The sequence below is a fragment of the Mugil cephalus genome, chromosome 1 (assembly GCF_022458985.1).
Source record: "Mugil cephalus isolate CIBA_MC_2020 chromosome 1, CIBA_Mcephalus_1.1, whole genome shotgun sequence".
NCBI lineage: Eukaryota > Metazoa > Chordata > Actinopteri > Mugiliformes > Mugilidae > Mugil > Mugil cephalus.
Genome location: NC_061770.1, coordinates 32,140,033 through 32,159,213, shown reverse-complemented (window position 1 = coordinate 32,159,213; position 19,181 = coordinate 32,140,033). Strand labels below are relative to the sequence as shown.

At 40.5% G+C, this 19,181-nt stretch overlaps 1 protein-coding gene across 1 annotated transcript; it reads right to left on the bottom strand.

Annotated features, from left to right (window-relative positions):
- Positions 1-10,267: 10,267 nt before the first annotated feature.
- On the bottom strand, positions 10,268-10,938 carry LOC125016597 (lamin-A-like). Its single transcript, XM_047599184.1, has 3 exons — positions 10,802-10,938; positions 10,564-10,671; positions 10,268-10,439 (listed from the first exon to the last, which is right to left on the bottom strand). Exons 1-3 carry the CDS (start codon positions 10,931-10,933, stop codon positions 10,335-10,337), a joined length of 345 nt encoding a protein of 114 aa, XP_047455140.1. The 5' UTR covers positions 10,934-10,938; the 3' UTR covers positions 10,268-10,334.
- Positions 10,939-19,181: the final 8,243 nt, after the last annotated feature.

Genomic DNA, 19,181 nt, shown 5'->3' with positions numbered 1-19,181 from the left:
TATTGTAGGTAGACTGCTTGTTAACATGAGTTTCCTCCAGAGAACAACTTGTTTCAGCTTGAAAATCCTTATATCCTCCTTATGTTCTCCAGAAACTATTTCCCCTGGGCTGAGCTTCCACAGCTTTCACTCAGCTTTATCATTTTTACCTTTGTGAACTATGGTCAACTGGTATTAGTCTTAAAAAGGACAGTTAAGTGATAAATGTAATGAACTTAAACGATATCAGAAAAGTGTCCCTTAGATTATCAAAAGACACCTGTTGTTTGTCCTTTTACCACTGAGTTTTGATTTTCCACGTTATTTTGAATGATGCATTCCAGTCCAGCAAGTATAAATAAAATCTGGATTGATAGTAAACTGCTGTCAGGACTGATTTCTACTTATTGGTTACATATAGTCATTTCACCAGCGATGAAAACAGGATCATACTAAGGACTTATTTCAGCTAGGAAGTCTGAGAAGTGATGAGTGCTGTGTTTTGGGGGTGAGTATATCATTGTGCACAGTACAGAACAAGAACAACCCAGCTCAAACAAGATTGCCCCAAAACTGGTGGATGAGGCCAGTGACAGATGTTTACAGTCAAAGTCTTGCTTGAATACGATGGTAATTCCCCTCCTCGACCAGTCACTCACTTAGCGCTGATACTGAGACACAGGCACTCTTCCAAATCTCAGTAAAACACGTGACATCCAGTTCATGTGTGATGGAAAGGTCATTTTAGGATTAACGTCTTATTTGCTCTTGATCTAGCACTGACCAGGGAAACCCTGGTGGAAGGTGGAGCAGGAAGCTGATTGTCAGTCCTGGGGGCTCGGGCCAGGGGTCCAAGGCTGTGGGGATCCACCCTTGCTCTGCGTAGATGGAGAGAACAGATGCAGGTGTGGAACTCCATGACCGATGACAGGCATCAGCCAGGCGCAGATAGGCTTCAGAGAGCAATGGGAGACAGAGCAGTGATGAGTTGATCCCAGGACTGGACAAATAATCGGCCCAGGCATTTTGAGCCGAGACAGACACAGATGTTTTATCCCGAAGTGACGGAGCGAGACGGTTGTTCAGCTTATTGTTGGTAAGAATCAGGGTTAACGTTGACGGCCATTTTTGATTAAGTCTTCAAACAGGAATCCTTATTAGTCTCATTTTAGCATTGAAAAGTAATTTTTACCACTTTAGTTTGCTAAATGCTGATCCATTACACTCTCTTATAACTTATAATGTACTTACATGAGACTTCTTTAACTTCATAGTTTGCTACTGACCATGATGGAGGCTGCATAAGTATCTGAGTGATGCTCCTTCAAATGTAGTTTTGGTGGGCTAACGCTAACTAATGACGGGAACGCATCTCATCATAGTTTCTATAACTGGTTTGTCAAAATACATTTTCCACAATCAATATATTTAGTTGGAACTTGTTTTTCCAGATGCAGACATAGTTAGAACCTGGACAGATGCGTCACTGATTCCCATAGTCGACCAAACTCCAGATTCAAAGAACAGGACAGACGTTGATCTTGGTAAGGGAACAGTTCTGGTGTCAGATCGATTTCAACTTCACTTGTGATTGTGTATTTAAATGTCTTTTCTTTCCCATCAGGTGGTCATTCACAGGTACCGCTTGTGATTGCTGTGGTTGTCGTCATTGTAATCCTCACAGCTCTTGGTGTTTATCTCTTCATAAAACGGCGTCAGAAAGAGACGTAAGTCAAACCTAAACCTAAATTTCTTGTTTCTTGCGCTGTACAGACTTTTTCCAGGAGTCAGCTAACGTTTTGTTTGTTCTGTTAATTGTTCTTTCAGTGTCAAGTATAAAGCTTCCCCAAACACGATGCAACCAGCCTGAGAGCCTGGCTTAAAAAAATCTGTTAATGGACATGAGAGGAGGACCAACAGGAGCAAGATCACCTCCCGCTGACACAAACCAAGTCCAACCTGAAGACGCTGTTGACGGCAACCAGGACAATCTTGAAGAAGAATTGATTAGTTCTTTGCCAAACGTCTGAAGAGCTTCTCAGATGCCCAAAAATCCACAAAACCTCAGGTTGGAAAATCTCAGTCTGGACTCTCTCCACTGCGAACGGATTCTGCTGGACCAATCAGATCGCTCAGGGGCGTGGTTTAACAGTAGTCATACACGTCACCTGAGAAATTGACAGGAAATGACTTAAAAGGACGAAAAGCTGACAGTTGTGCACAGAAATAGTTCTGTGGCTCTGATTGGTTGAAGGACTGTCCAGTGGCTCTGAGACGTCTCGGCCATCGACCACTGGACATTCAAATCAAGTTCAACTTGAAGAACAATTCATTAATGTCTCTCAGCCAAAAACACTGTACAAGATATTTTCCATGTGGAGCGACTGGAACTACTACTAACTACATTGTTGTAGTTTCATTTTAAATTATATTTATTTATTTCTAAAGAATGGACTCAGAAAAGTCGACGATAGATTACGTTCCTGTCTTGGTCACAACCTGCTGGAAATGCACTAAATAAAAAGCCGGGTACTTTTACACTGTATTTAAGATACTTTCCTCTTGTGATTTGACGTCACCGTAGGATTTTTTTTTAAATTTTTTCTGTTGGCGTCTGTTTTTAACTTGGACAGATTTGTGAGTGAAGGTTCAGATTAAACCTGTGCCAGTTTTAGGATCTTTTAAAAGGTCACGGGTTTTATTGCGCTTCAGGTAAAGATTTTGTTTAATTAAACTCTGATTTACTAAAATATTTAAGTTTGTTTAAAGGTGCAGCTGGTAGTTGAAAGACACTTTAGAGGTCAGTTTACATGACCTCAGTATCAGATGAAGTTTTACAAGTAAAAACAGAAGGAGAAGGAACACGGCTGATGTCATTTCTCTTTGATGTGAACCTTTTGTTTGTGTTGCAGCATTAAATTATTGTCGTTACTCCAGTTAGAGTTTTAACTGCCTTCAGGTGCAGAGGTGTAGTGTAATGGATGTGGCTGATGCAGCTGTTTAGCTCATATCCTCCCAATTCTACAGATATGATTCAGGGCAAGAGCAAGGGGCTCATACAATAACACTACGTATAATCAGATTGTATTTATATATGTGTTGTATTGTGTTGTTCTGTTGAACTAAGACTTTTCATGTCATTTAAAATATGATGATAAATAACCGCTGTAACTTGTACTCTGTTAGCCTATTAGCCCACGTTGCTCTTTGTTCTGTGTATTATCTTTGTGTAGATGCATTGTGTTTTCCACTGTCGTCCTGCACACTTTTGTGTCGTCTGCTTGAGTTTGCACACGTGCACTTTATCTTCAGTCCCTTGTATCGTCTTCAGTGTTGTGTCTTCATGCAGCTCCATGGTCCCAGAGGGACGTCCTCTCATTTCACTATGTGCTGCACCTGTTATTTAAAGTTGAAATGACAATTAAAAAAACAACTTTTCACCTCCTTTCACATCATCTCATGTTTTTAATGACTAATTCTGATGAGTCTTCTCATATTAAATAATTGTTTTCTGTTGATTTAAGTTCAGATTTATGTCCTAGTTCACAGCTACAAGGAGAGACTCTTTTTAAAGACTCATTATTAATGAACAGACGTCACTTGTTTGTGATTAATGGCTCCATCTAGTTGTAATGGTTGTCATAAATAGTGAAATAAACCATTGAGACCAAAACAGTTTTTTGAACCAGGCTGTAAACATGTTTAATGATGCTGTAAAGTTGGGCTTTTTAACATGGGGGTCTATGGGAGTTTGCTCCCTTTTGGCGCCTCTAGTGGCCACTCGATGAACTGCAGTTTTTTACGCTTCCTCATGGGCTTCAACACTTAGAGCTGGAAGTCGCTGCTTAATCTGGACACTTGATGTTTAGTGGAAGGTCTGAACAGGACTAAATGGAAGTATGTTCCATTTCTCCACCGTCTTGCAATAGCACTGCTCCAGCTCCTATGGCACTAGCATCGACTTCTAGCTTGAAAGGCCTGGAGAAGTTGGGTGCAGCCAACACTGGGGCACTACAGAGGAGGGACTTGGCAGCAGTAAAGGCATGGGCACAGTCATCATCCCAAACAAAAGGAATGGCTGGGCTACACAGCTTGGTCAGTGGGGCAACCACTACAGAAAAGTTTTTACAAAAACACCGATAGTAACCGGCCATACCCAGGAAACGTCTCAGTTCACGCCGAGTCGTAGGTGTCGGGAGAGCCAGCACAGCCTCAACCTTGGTGGTCACGGGTAGAACCTGCCCATGGCCAACCTGCTTCCCCAAGTAGGTGACCATAGCCTTGCCAAATTCGCACTTGGCCAGATTTAACGTTAGTGAGGCATCTGCCAGGCGCCGGAACACATCCTTCAAGCTGGAGATGTGACTCACCCAGTCTCTGGAATAGACCACCACATCATCTAAGTACACGCTACAGTCAGGCACATTTCCCAATACATGCTGCATGAGGCGCTGGAAAGTGGCTGGGGCATTTCTCATGCCAAAGGCCATTACGGTGTACTGCAAGAAGGCATCAGGGGTTACAAATGCAGAAATGTCAGATGCACGTTGCGTTAAAGGGACCTGCCAGTACCCTTTTAGCAGATCTAGTTTCGTAATAAATTCTGCAGGACCCACACTGTCAATACAGTCATCAATACGAGGTAAAGGAAAGGAATCCGGCACAGTCACTGCATTCACCTTACGGAAATCGGTGCAGAATCGAGGGGTTCCGTCTGACTTAGGAGTCAACAAACAGGGCGAGCTCCAAGGACTACAACTAGGTCGGGCAAAATCGTGTTCAACCAGGTACGCAACCTCTTGTTTCATTAATTCTCTTTTCTCAACAGGACAACGGTATGCATGCTGCTTAATGGGTGCATGATCACTCACATCAATATCATGTTCTAACACGTTGGTACGGGATGGCACATCCCCATGCAAAGTGGGGTAGGTAACAAGAAGGTCAAGCACATCCTGACGCTGAGCTTGGGGAAGATAGGACAGATGTTGCTTGGCATTCGACATGAACTCGGAGTTGGACAACCGGCCAGACTGCTGTGCATCAGAGGGTGGAATCAAGTCATCAGTTACATCGGCTACACAAACAAACAAAGGAGCGACGGTAACAGTGCTTTGAACATGCAACCTGTTTATCCTCTGGTGAGTGGAAAGCTTTAAGCATGTTAACATGGCACAAACGAGTCTTCTTGCGACGCTCGGGCGTCCGGATGACATAATCTTTGTCAGAGATTCTACTCTCCACTACATAGGGACCCGTGAATCGAGCTGTAATCGCGGACCCAGGTGTGGGTAGCAACACCAACACCTCATCACCAGGCTGGAACTGCCGCTCAACAGCCTTCCGGTCAAATCGTTGTTTCATACTGACCTGAGCAGAGGAGAGGGCCTCTTTTGCCAGTTTAGAGGCAAGATGCAGACGCTCTCTGCATTTGGAGACGAAATCCACAATGTTAGTTTGTCTTGGGGAGCTGCCCACCAACTGCTCCTTCAAGACTGCTAACGGACCTCGCACATTGTACCCAAATACTAGCTCTGCTGGGCTGAACCCCAGGGACTCCTGCTTTGCATCTCTAATGGCAAACAATACAAATGGTACCCCCTCATCCCAGTCTTTACCACTGTCATGACAAAATTTACTCAACATAGATTTTAAAGTTTGATGCCACCGTTCAAGCGCACCTTGAGACTCGGGATGGTAAGCACTCGACACAGAATGACCAATACCCAGAGACTGCAGGGTCTCATTAAAGACCTTGGAAAGAAAATTAGTTCCCTGGTCAGTTTGCACCACCCTCGGCAAACCAAACAGAGTGAAAAACTTCAGCAGTGCCTTCGTGACCGCTGGTGCTGTAATTTTTCGCAAAGGGACAGCCTCAGGAAACCGAGTGGAGACACACATCATTGTTAACATGAACTGGTTGCCAGCCTTAGTTCTAGGCAATGGACCCACACAATCAACAATCACATGCTCGAAAGGCTCACCAACGGCTGGAACAGGACGAAGAGGAGCAGGGGAACAGGCTGATTCGGTTTCCCTACAATCTGACAAGTATTGCAACACTTACAAAAATTCGTCACATCATCCTTTAAACCGGGCCAAAAGAAATGCCGGAGGACTCGATGATAGGTCTTAGTTACCCCCAGGTGACCAGACCACAAATGTTCATGGGCCAACTTCAGCACATGCTGGCGACAATTAACAGGAAGGACTATCTGATGGACCACCCCCCAATCCTCACCAAGCTCAACTGCTGCTCTGCCTGATTGTGAAGCCCACCTGCGCATCAGGACACCATCGTCAAGAAAATATGGTTGCTTAGATGTACACTCACTGGATTCCTTCACAGCAGCAGCCATACATTTAGCTAAGGATTGATCTGTTTGCTGGGCAGCAATGAGAGCCTCACGATTAAGTTGTAAGGGAGCCGCAAGAGCAACAGGAGCAACAGACTCCCCACCCTGGTCAGGTTTTCTGAACCCGCCGTCCTCTGAACCACCACTAGCTCATCCTGGGAGAGAATAGATAGAAACAGAGAATCGGCCAAATCAACCTCCTGGTCCTGAGCCTGCCCACTGGCCTTAGCTCTCGTTAGCACACTAACCGTAAACACATCAGGATGTTTTTCAGCCAACTCATCAGGATCAGTCTCTGGAATGGGCTCAGCAACGACCTTAGGAACAGGATAAACCTTTCCGCCAGCAATATCATTACCCATGATGAAATCGACACCACTAATAGGAAAACACGGGCGAACCCCCACATGAAAATAACCAGTTGCCAGATCCGACTGCACATGGATTCGGTGCAGAGGGGCGGGAATGAAACCCATCTCAATCCCCCTTACCACAGCACTGGCATCAGACTCAGCACCAGATGGCAACACACTGGACAAAATGAGGGACTGCGAGCAGGCAGTGTCACGCAGCGCAGTCACTAGGCGCTGGTCCCTGGCCTGTCCCGCAAGAGACACCCAACACTTGAATATGAAAGGCCTAAAACAGTCTTCAGGAACCTCTGACACTATGGTCTCGCTACTGATGGACGTTTTAATAAGCCCCACGCCTTTTGGTGGCCTCACAACAGGCTGCTTACGCTTCCAGGCAACACAATCCGCGATCAAATGACCCGACCTATGACAATAAAAACATTGCAGATCAGCTTTGGAAACAGAAGGAACAGCAGCTCCTGACACCTGCGAACCAGACTTCAGCAAAACCTCCCGAGAAGACTCACGTTTAGCCAATACTCTTTTGTGTGTGAGCGCAAACTCATCTGCCAAGGTGGACACTTTCTGTTCGTTCAGATATACAGCAGTACGCTCAGAAACAACTTTTAAATTCCTCCAGCAACATAAGTTCGCGCACCGAGGCAAAATCATCAGCCTTACAGGCCGCACACCACCGGTCGAAGAGAATGCCCTTCTCTCTGGCAAAGTCAATATGGGTCTGGTTGGATGTCTTACGAAGATTTCGAAATCGCTGTCTGTACGCCTCAGGTACCAGCTCATATGCCCGCAGAATAACACCTTTAACTTGGTCATAATTGAGACCATCCTCCACGGACAAGGAGGAGCAGGCCTCCTGAGCTCTACCTGTCAACCTGCATTGTAGCAAAATAGTCCACACATCCTCTGGCCAGCGTAACGCAGCGGCAATAAGCTCAAAGGCGCCGAAATAAGTTTCTACCTCTGCCTCACGAAATACAGGGACCAAGGAGATGTGTTTAGTCACATCGAAAGTGATGGATGGAAGTGACACAGGTGGAGCCTCGACAGCAGGAGTAGTACGAGCCTGAAGCTCAACTTGGCGCAGCCTAAGAGCTGTGTCCGCCTCCAACTTTTTTAATTCCAACTCCCTGCGAAACTGAAACTCACGCTCGCCTTTTTCTAACTGAAAACGAGCTAAACGGACTTTCAGTCTGGCTTCCACTTTTGAGCCAGGAGTGGACTCAACAGAGAATGGGACAAACTGAGGTATTGTGACCGGCCTCGCCGCCGTCCCCACCTCTTTTACAGCAGGAGTACCCTGATCGGCCCTCACCAGGAGAGGCTGCTGCCACAACCGTAGCGTCTCCAGGCAAACTAAGAACTCCTCTATTGACCAACTCATCTAAAAGCACCGCCTTTAGCTCAGCTTTGACAAGGGACATAGAAACCAGAAAACCATAATACTCGGCAATCACACGTAGATCACTTTTTGTAAATTTGTCAAACACAATTAATGAGGGATCCGACACAAATGCGCCAGCGTCAAACGCTGCCATTACCAAAAAACTCCACGAGGAAATAACAGCAGACCACAAACAAAACAATCAACTGGGAACCACCAGGAACACACGCACCACGTATGATGTCCACACACAAACAGCCGCCACGAAAGACAAACTTCCCCAGATCCTACCTAACATGAACTTCACCTACCTATCTTCTGGGGCGTGCCGGGCTCGAGGCGTCTTATTGGCAACACATCAGCGGCCGAAACCCTGAAACGCCAGCCCCCATCGGAGACCAAAGCCTCCACCCGGAGTTAACCCCGAAAATAAAAAAGGCAAAATAACAAAAGAGCACCCGATGGAAAGGATGAGTTCAACCCAACCAAACTGGGCACTCACCTGTATAATCTGGAGAAGCTGCCACTGACGTCGCCACCGGCTGCAGGCACACAGACACCAATACGCAGGACAAATTGAGAATGAACAACGAAAGAAACTCTCCGGTACAGCTGCGAGAACGATCCCGGACGAGCCCCCAAAATTGTTACGACCCGACAGGGCAGAAAATGTCAAGGGGAACACAAGGAGGTAACAATTGAGGTAAAAGGAGAAAACAAACCAAAGAAGCCAACCAAGGACCGTCTGCAATCGCAGGGATTTATTTACAATATACAATAAACCAAGAAGAAGCCGTTTCAGACACCACAATGCCGGCCAGAAACAAACACGCTGCACACGCTGGCTGCAGGATCACTCTCCCCATGACGCACCCAGGTAGGAGCTTTATAGAATACAGCTGGCAATCAGCTAATCAGCTGATTGAGGTGGAGGGGGGGAAGGCGGTACCTGAAATGAGAACAAAAAGACAAGGCCACACACACAGGCCCGTAACAAAGTATATTAAGTGTTTGTGAATGTCTCGTTTTTGTGTTGCTTCCAAGTGAACAAATTAAACACATCTTCATGTGACTACAGTCTGCTGTTCTAGTATGTGATTCTTCTTCTTGGTTCTCTTCCTGATTTGGGGTTTGTGAAGTGTGTACAACGCGTGAAGGTTAAAAGGTAATTTACCGTCTGTCAGCTCGTAAAATTACCAGACGTGAGGAGACAAGTTTCCTTTGTTATGAATGTGGGTTCTTGGGGATGAGAACCAAATATAAGGAGACTGTGAGAGCTGAACGAGAGAGAGGGGATTTACAACTGGTCAGAAGATCTCTCAGAAATTTCATTGCCATCTCCTGCAGCTGTGTCCTGAGTCACTGTGACTAAAGCCTTGTGTTCACTTCTCAGCTGTTCAGACAAACGTCTTCTTTGGCGTCCTCCTTGTGTACTTTAAAGACACTGTGGAAATTTATTAAGTTAAGAAAGTTATTATGATTAAATAAAAGAAAAAATAATTAAAAAACAGTCTTAAAATCGTCATACATCAGTATTTTTTTCCATTTTTTTCTCCATAAATCACTTGAACAACTTCAGACCTTCTCAAAACCAGCAGGTCAAACCTTCAGACTGACATTTAAAGAGTTAAAATCCTGAAAACTCTTTGAAGTTGTTCTAATGATTCAAGAAAAAAATGTATTTATTTTATTCATTATCAACAACAAAAACAAAGTCAGTGGTTGTTTCCTCTCATCAACATTTCTGTTGGATTCAGGTCAAGACTTTGACCCAGTTTCTCTTCACATTCAGCTCATGGACTCTGATTGGATCTTTAAATTAACTTCTAATCCTAGAGGTTCTTCTCACTGATGTAATACTGGCTCATGTTCTTGAAGAAGCAAATACAGAGTTAAAATAACGAGTCTTTAAATGGAAAAGTATGTCTTTTTAAAATTGTAATCACATTCAAGCCTCTCATTACAATCAAACATGTAAAAAAGCAGAAATTAAACAATTAAAATATTAATTCTGTCAGATTTTAACAACATAAAACACTGATGTCATCCTGTAAAAGTCTTTAAACAAACCAACGTTCACATCAAACTTGACTAATCCAATAAAATGGAGCCAAGTGTTTCCAGAGACTTTCTCTGCAGTGTGTGGTTTCTGCAGGAACATCTGAGTCGTGCTGTTTCTCATCTATAATGTTGCTGTTTGCTGGATTACTGAACTTTATTGAAGGAGTTCAACTGGGAACTATTTCACTGCAGAGAGACCTGGACTCTGGCTCCAAACTTCAAGGACTTCAGGTCCTTCCACACCAGGTCACCAGGGACAGGTAGACGTAGACTACTGCCTGGACGGATCTGTAAATGTAGTAAATCCAAAGGTCACAGAGTCACAGTCAGAAAATAATAATCAGAAAAACTGAAGGAAAAGTAAGAAAATGTAAAATATAACAACATCAATGAAACATCTACAAAGACTCACAGTAACAGCCTTTCCAGCCTTGACTTTCACTGATGGTTTAAATGTGTATGTGATGGGTTCACTATTGTTGATCTGGACTTTTAACTGACGTCCTCCCAGTGGTTTGTCCTGCAGGACGGAAATGAGACACAAGAAGAAGAATGAGACACAGAGACAGGAACAAATGAATGTTGGTGTCTATTAAACCTGTTGAATCAATATTTTCTATGAAAAGAAATGACTCTTAAATCAACATCACCTGATCAGACCAGTTTCTCAGACAGATATAGTAGTCCTCGGCATTAACAAACACATTGATGTCTCCTGACGTCTCCTGACTGTCTGAGCTGCTGCTGTTCTGTATTTGTTCAGGTTTGGGAGGAGACGACATCCACAGATTAGTCCTTTCACATCAGTCAGCTTCATGTTCTATCTCTCAATCATTCAGAGAACTTTTCATCATTAAACATAAATGTGATGAGGAGGTAGGACCTAGAACATGAGGAGCTTTAGAAACCAATCAAAGACAGACAGACAATGACAAGTCTTTCTGCTCTTAGTTAACATCATGTTTCTAGTGGGAGGTTTGGCTGTTTTCAGGAAGGATGTTTGTTAAAGTTGAATAAAAAGTTACAGCAGATGATTCTTAGTAAAAAGAAGAACCTCTGTACTGGATTTCTCTCTCTGGAGAAACATGAAGAGAAACATTTAGTTTAGTTGTAAAAGAAAAAAAAAGAAGTTTCTACGTAGGATTCATGAAACATGTGCTGACAGACAAACGTCAGGATGAGTAAAAAAAAACTCTGAAAGCCCTTTTTAATGAAACAAAATGAAAATCTTCATAGAAAAGAAGAAAAGAGTTAAATTTACCCAAAAAAACCAATTTTTAAAAATTTTGTTTTTTCGGGTTTCTTTAGTCCACACCCCATGTGTTCTTTGTGTTGTTTTTGGTTTGTTTTTTTTCTTATGTTTTTTCCTTGTGTTTTTGTTTTGTGTTCTTGTGTTTTTCGTGTGTGTTTGTTTTTGTTCTTATGTTTTGTTTTGTTTTTCTTATGTTTTTCTTATGTGTTGTTTTCTTATGTGTTTTTTTTGGTTTTTCTTATTTTTTTTTTATGTTTTTCCTTAAAGTGTTTGGTTTTCTTATGTTTTTTTGGGGTTCACCAAAACTGTTTCCTTATGTGTTGTTTCTTATGTTTTTGGGGTTGTATTTTTTAGTTTTTGTTTTTTCTTATGTGTTGTGTTTTTTGCTCTAATGTTTTTTTATTTTTTGTTTCTTATGTTTTCTTTTTTTTGGTTTTCTTATGTTTTGTGTTTGTTTTTTGTTTCTTGTGTTGTTTTTCTTATTTTTTCTTATGGGGTTGTTTCCCTTATTTTTTTTTCTTATGTGTTTTTTTTTCTGTTGTTTTTCTCATATTTGTGTTCTTATGTGTTGTTTTTCTTTTGGGTGTTTTTTATTTGTTTTTGTTTTGTTTTTTTTTTCTTATTGTTTTTTATGTGATGTTTTTGTTGGGGTTTCTCATGTGTTAAAAATGTTTTTTTTAATGTTTTTGTGTTTTTTATGGGTTTTTTTTGATGTTTTTTTGTGTTGTTTTCTTATTGATGTTTTTTTTGTGCAGTGTTCTTATGTTTTCCTTTAGGGTATCGAAATGTGTTGTGTTCTTATGTTTTTCTTATTTATTTTTTTGGGGTTTGTGTTCCCCATGTGATTTTTATTTTTTGTGTTGTTTTTTCTTATGTGTTCTTATGTTTTGTTTTTTTAAATTTTTTCCCTTATGTTTGTGTTGGGGTTCTTAAGTTTTTTTCTTAGGGTGTTTTTTTTTCTTATTGTTTTTTAATGGGTTGGGGGTTTTTTTTTATTTTTTTTGTTATGTTTTGTGTTTCTTATGTTTTTTGTTATGTTTTTTTCTTGGTGTTTTTTGTATTTTTTGGGGTTAAAATGTGTGTTCTTTTTGTGTTTTTTGTGTTTTTCCTTTTTTCTTGGGGTTTTCCCTTGTGGGTTTTTTTATTTTGTTTGGGGTTCTGGTGTGTTGTGCCCTTTTTTGTTTTTCTTGTATTTTTGTTTTTCTTGTGTTTTTCTTGGGGTGTTTTTTCTTGTTTTTCCCCCCTGTCCCTGCCCCCCTGCCCCTGCCCTTTTTTCTGTTCTGTTGTTTTGTTTTTTGTTTTGTTTATGTTGGGGTTCTTTGTGTTGTGTTCTTGTGTGTTGTTTCTTGTGTTTTTTTATTTTTTGGGGTTTGTGTTTCCTTTTTTTCCCCTTGTGTTTCTTTTTTGTGTTTTCTTGTGGGTTCTTTTCCCAGCCCGGGGTTGTGCCCGTTTTTTGTTTTTTTTGTTGTGTTGTGTCATGTTAAAAAAAGGTAGGACCCAAATAAAACACCAAAAGGGGGAAACAAAAAAAACTAAAAACAAAACTGAAGCTGGAACAAAAAGTTTTTTGGGAAAGGTTATAAAATAACACAAATAAAAAACCATAGATGAACCACAAACAAAAAAAAATCTAGACAAGAACTCAGGAAAAAACAAAGGGGAAATAGGAACTATTTTCCACAAATCTAAAAAAAAGAAAGAGAGAAAAATGTTGACCCCCCAAAAACAAAACCCCTCCTTAAAACAAGACAATGATCTAAAATATTAAATGAAACAAAAAACCTTTGAAATGAAACAAACTAAAACCCTAAATAGAAACTATTTAACCCCCTCCTTTTTCTTTTTCCTCCTTTATTTCCCTTTTGACCTGGAGAAAAAAAACCTGCATTTTTGAAACCCTTTTTTCACCATTAATGGAGCAAAGCCCCCAGTTGGGTAAACACGGGTTGTTTTTTGTGTTGTTCTTCTACATTTTTTCTCCATCTTTTCAGTCTTTTTCCCTTCCCAGTTCTTTTTTGGGTTTTTCCCGAAAGTTTCTTCTTAAATTTCTTCTCATATTTCTCTTTTCAGCAAAATCAACAGACAGTTTTGTGATGACCCAGTCACAGGTTTATGATCAAACTTTCTTCAAACTCATCAAAAACCTTTAATTTTTTTATTTCCCTTGTCTCTTAAAATCTTTATTTTCTCCGAAAATTTTCTCCTTCTCTCTTAAATCTCGGATCTTTTTTTGGGTTTTCCCTGTGTAAAAAAAAGCACCCTAAAATTCAACTAAAAAAGACTTTTGCTGGTGTTTTACATCATTAATGTGGTGACTCATCGAAAACTTACGGGTTTTCAAATTTTTCTCCACACAAAGAAAACACCTGCTAAAATAACCAGGGATGCAACAGCTAAGCTAACGCCAAACCAGTGTTGATGGGAACAGCAAATTTTAAACGGGGCAAAAGAAATAAAATCTAAAAATGAAAACAAAACCAAGATTTTACATGACTTTCCCTCCCACAATCCACACAAACTGTGTCAAACAAAAATCATGTCTTTGGGCCCCCTTTTCTCAAATTTGTTTTTCTACCGGGGAAAACATTTTTTGGGGAGCCCTCTCTGATCTGGTGGATGTTTTTTTCTTTTTGGAAAACTCCCAGGTAAAAGCGGGTTGTTTATCTTGTCCACATCACCGTTTCGGGGACATATAGGGGGTGATCGGGGCCCCTCTAACGGGCCCTTCTGGGGGTTCCCAGCAAGGGGCGGGTTTTCCCTCGCCGTCCAGCCCCCAACCCACCTCAGGCCCCGGGGATACCAGCCTCGGACCCCCAACACTGAAAACCCCTTTTTCCTCCTCTTTCTCTGTCCACCCCCTGATAAACTGATGAGGGGTGAGTAGACAGGAACTGACACGGGAAAACAAAATATTTAAAACCCCAGAGTCATGGAAGTAAAACCAACTTCGGGTTCATTAAAAATCAGAGGATTTACCCTTTTTATAAACGTCTACTCACCAACAAAAAGGGCTCAACAAACATCTCTCTATTTTTTCCTCTAGTACTTTAAAAATTTGTATTTTCCATTATCAGAAGCTTCACGCCCAGAGAGTTTCATTGAAACTTTTCCCAATGTTTCAGTTCACCCAAGTACGGGAGATTTTTCTTCCTCGGGTGGGACGGATCTTTTTGCTTTAAAAAGGGGTTCTGCACCTTTACCCCACACCGGGACAAACGGGGCCCAAACCCTTTTTCCACTCCAACGTTGAGGGCAAAAAAGGGCCCCCTCAAAAAGGTTTGATTTACAGGGAAAGAACAACATCATCCCAACTCTTGCTAAAATTTTGGTTTGAAGTAAAATCCAGGGGACTCAGTTTTGACCGGGAAAAAAAAAAAACAGAGGTTTTGTTGATTTTTGCACTAAAAACGTAGGGGATTTGGGCCCATAGATTTATAAAAAAGGGAAAAATGAATGTAATGCACCTTTCATTTTTTTATTTTAATACTGTACATAAAAATTTCTTTAATTTTTGGGTTTTTTAATTTTTTTTTCACATCCAGTTTTTTTCAGGAACTAAAAAAGCAAAAAGTGGCCCCACTTGACCAAAATTTGTTTGAAGGGGGGTTGTTGTTTTCCCCTTTTAAAATTTTTTAAATTTTCCCTTTTCTCATAAAAAATAACAAATTTTGTTTAAAAGCCCCTAAAAACACAGAGATTTTTTAAAAAAATTTTAAGGGGCCATTTTACAGTTTTTAGCAAAAAAAAACCCTTTTAAAAAATGACAGTGGACTTTCAAAATTTGACCAAAATGACAAAAAACAAACAAATCAAACAAAATATTATACTTAAAAATGACTGACCTAAAAAAAAAGACGTTTGTTCAGTGGGGTCCTTTTTTCCCCCAGCCCTTGTCCCTTTGACCCCCTTGAAAAACAAAATTTTTTGTTGGTAACAGCTGATCAGGTCTACAGCATTTTTGGAGGAATTTGATCCCATTGATCAAAAAACAGAACAAAAACAGAACCATTTCAGTTCTGAGTTTGGTTTTTGGGTTTCCTCTCATCAAGTATGTTTCAGGTCCTTTCCACAACATTTCTATGAAAAAAGGGTCAAATTTTGACTTGCCCTTTTTCCTAAACATTAACCCCTTTGTTCTTTTTTTAACTGTTTTTTTTTTGGAGAAACCAGTTTTTGGTTAAATCTCCAAACATAAATGCCCAAAACATTTAAACCCCCCAAAATTCAACTCTTTTCCCCCATCTGCCCCACTAAACTTTTGCCCCAAATTTTCCCTTTGTGGACAGAGAGCATGCCCCTTTTTGGTTGTTGAGGGGGAATTCTTTCAACATAAAATCACCAAATTGAAAGGGGCCCCTTTACTGTTTTGGGAATTTCCCCCCCGGGTTTTTCCTCGGGTTTTCCCCTCCCACTATGAGGGAGTGATGTTTTTTGGGTAAAACCACCCGGGTTGGGAAGGGAACATTTCGTCTTTAATCGGGTCGGGACTCTGTGGTTTTATTTGTGACTTCCATACTTTTTTTAAGAGGGTTTTGGGGAAACCCTTTTTTCCCAGCCTATGACCCAGCAACAACTCTTTTTCGGGCCCTCCTCAATCACAGCTCCTTCGTCCCTTGTCAACACACCCCTTCAACACAAAACATTGGTGAAATCAAACTGAAACTACCCCCCTTTTTTATTTCACGAAAACCCAGGAAGTAAAACCACTTTCATACTTTGGAAAAAAATTTTTTTTCCAGCACAGAACCTTGAAATTAAGAACTAATCCTACAGGTTTCACCATTCATATAAAATTTTGGGGCTCATTTTCCTATTAAAAAAAAAAAAAAACAACAAATACACAAGTTTTTTAATTTTTTCGTTTCTGTGTTTGTTTGGGGGTTTTTTCTTTTTCCACTTTCAGGATTTTAAAAATTTATAGAAAATAAAATTTACAACCCTAAAAGGGAAGATATAGAATGTTTTCAGGCTGGGGAAACCTTTTTTTTATTTAGACTGTTTAAAGGCCCTTAAATGCCATTTTATTGACAAAAAGGGGTAAATTTTTTCCCATATTTGTTTTGTCTTAAGCCAAATGAATTTACTTTGGATGAAACCAACCCACTGGCCCTGTTAAATTCTAAACCCCAAGATTTTGTTTTAAACAACTGAAAACCGCCATTATTATACAAAAAAATTTAAATTTTTTTGAGAGAAAAATAATTGAAAACCCAAAACCCCACTAGTACTAGTACTAAAAAAATTTTTTTTGTTTTTTTTTTTGAAACCCTGTCCTCTGATTTTAAAAGTTACTGTCACTTTTTAAGACTAGATTTCGTAGGTTTGGGCCCCTTTTTTTGCAACCCAAGCTGCAGTTAAGACAAAACCCACTAGCTGCTACGGGCAATTTTCCCCCCAGAAAGATTTAAAATCCCCCCATCAAAACTGCACCTCTCAAAAGCTGACTCTCAAAAAACCCCAGAAGGCTAAAGGAGAAACACTGATTAACACTCTTAATTTTTTTATGGACGGGGGTAACTAACAAAGATAGAAAAATTTTAAGATATGATTATTTTTTTGCAGGCTGTTTTTTTAGGTGAGTGGCTGCAGGATCACTTCCCTATTGTTCCCAATTGTTTGGAAGGGTTTTTTCCCCCAAAAATTCTCCAAAAATTTTAAAACCTCACTTTAATAAAAAAAACAGATTTGTTTCGAAGGGACCATTTTTTTGCTCCAACAAACCTACATAATTTTAACCTTTTTACATAGTGGGTCAGGAGGAGCCCAAAAAACCCCAAACAATTAAAGGTTCTAAAGCAGGAAGTGAAGGACCAACCCCCCCCAATTTTTAAGAATCAAAAAAAAAAGTCCTAAAAATGAGGAAAGAAAAATTGCCCCCCTAAATGAATTCCAAAAAAAGTGAGGGGGGTTTATCCTAACAGAAAGGAAAGGGGAATTTCCCCTTTCCTATCAAATATTTTTTATCATTTAAACAAATAACAAATTGAGGAAAACCAATTGACAGTTTAGTAAAGTTTTTCAGAACTGAGCCCGCCCAAAAGGAAAAACTGGCAACAAAACGGGCCTGAGGTATAAAAGGGGGCAGTTTTCCCAAAATTTAAATTCTTTTCCAGACTTTTAAAAAACACAAAAAAAGAACCCTCAGTGTGAGGGCACCAAAAAAAAAAACAAAAAGAATAAATGTTTGCCCCCCCACCCCCAAACACCCCATTTCTTGTTTATACCAAGCTCCCAACCACCAAAAGAGGTTTTCACCAAAAAATATATTAATAAATCATTTTTAACTAAAGTCAATTTTTTAAACCAAAAACCCAAACCCTTAAAATTCCCTTCCCTCTTTGGTGACAGTCTCCCCTAAAAAACCTCACTTTTTCCTTTTGTTTTATATTTTCCCGTTTTCAAAAACCCCTCATCTCTCTGCTGTGTCCTCTGCCCTCTGTTAAAATACCGATCAGGAACCCGGGGTTTTTGACCCGGTAAAACGAGGAAGGTTGAGGGACGTCTGGAGGAGGGGGAAACCCACAAGAGGACGATCGCCCAGGACACAAAGGGACAAAATGGAAAAACAACTGAAAGGGGTAACCCAGGGGGAAATGGGGGGCAAAGATTGACATACCTAAAAACGCTTCTTTGGAGTGAGGAAAATGTTAAAAAACGGGTTTAAAGGGTCAGTGCTCATGGTCTGATTGGATAAAAAGAAAAACAAAGTTTTTAAAAAAAAAACACAAACACCCAGCAAGTAAGACGGGAGCAAACGTTTACATTGCCCCAGTTCCTTGTTTGCAATTTTGCCCCCTTTCCCCAAAGCCCATGCCTCGCAAATTTTTCCCTTTTGTAAAACCCTCGGGTTTTTAAAAAACATTTTTTTTATAAAATTCACAGGGGGGAAGTTTGGGGGGGGAACACAGGCAAAGGGAAAGGCTGTTTAGAGGGTTTTAACACAAAATTTTTTTTTTAATTTTTAGTCCCACACCCCACAAATTACCCCAGTTTTTAAAAGGGGTTCTACATTTTTAAAAAAATAAAAACTACCCATTCCTTGGGGAATACCCCACCCCCCCCAAACAGCAAAAGGAAATATCATTCTATTTTCAGCAGGTGTGAGTTAGTAGGTCGCCCCAACACCTTCAGGGTCCATGGTCAGGAAAGTTTTGCATGAAAAATTTTTTTTCCCCCCCCCCCTGCCACTTTAAAACCAAAAAATGGAAAAGTAATTTCCTAAAATCATTCAACAACAAGGTAAAAGTGTTTTGCTGGGAGTGTTTTCCCCCAACACAGAGCCCAGCCATTTTTAAAACACAAAAAAGCCCCCATTATTGGAGCCTTAAATAAAACCCCATCATTTTGAAAACAAAATTTTTTGGGGGAAAGCCCCCCTTTTTTCCCTCCCCTCCCTGTTTTTTCATAAATTTTCAAAAGTATCAACTCGCACCTCCCAAATTTTGGGGGGGGTTGGGATTTTTGGGTTTCCACACACACAAACGGGCCCAAACTAACCCCAGGGGAAACCCCAAATTGTGTTCATCTAAATTGAAAAATATCATCAATAATGTTTTTGTTTAAAAACATTTTGCCCCCCCATAAAATTTGGGAAAAAAGTCATAAAATATAAAAAAAAAAAAACTTTAAAATTTGGGGTAAATTGACTCCAATTAAATTTAAGGGGGGTTTTAAAAAACCCTTTTTGGGTAACAGTAAACCAATAAACCCCTCATTTTCCCTCCCCAGCACCCCTTCAAAAAAAGGTTCCAAACCAAAAAACTTTTCCAGCCATCTGA

What these genes read in the sequence shown, in the direction of transcription:
- LOC125016597 (XM_047599184.1), bottom strand. Translation starts at nt 10,933, where the DNA reads ATGTCGTCTCCTCCCAAACCTGAACAAATACAGAACAGCAGCAGCTCA. An exon ending in TGAGAAACTGGTCTGATCAG is followed by an intron (nt 10,672 to 10,801) that starts GTGATGTTGATT and finishes TCCGTCCTGCAG; the next exon opens with GACAAACCACTGGGAGGACG. An exon ending in AGGCTGGAAAGGCTGTTACT is followed by an intron (nt 10,440 to 10,563) that starts GTGAGTCTTTGT and finishes CTACATTTACAG; the next exon opens with ATCCGTCCAGGCAGTAGTCT.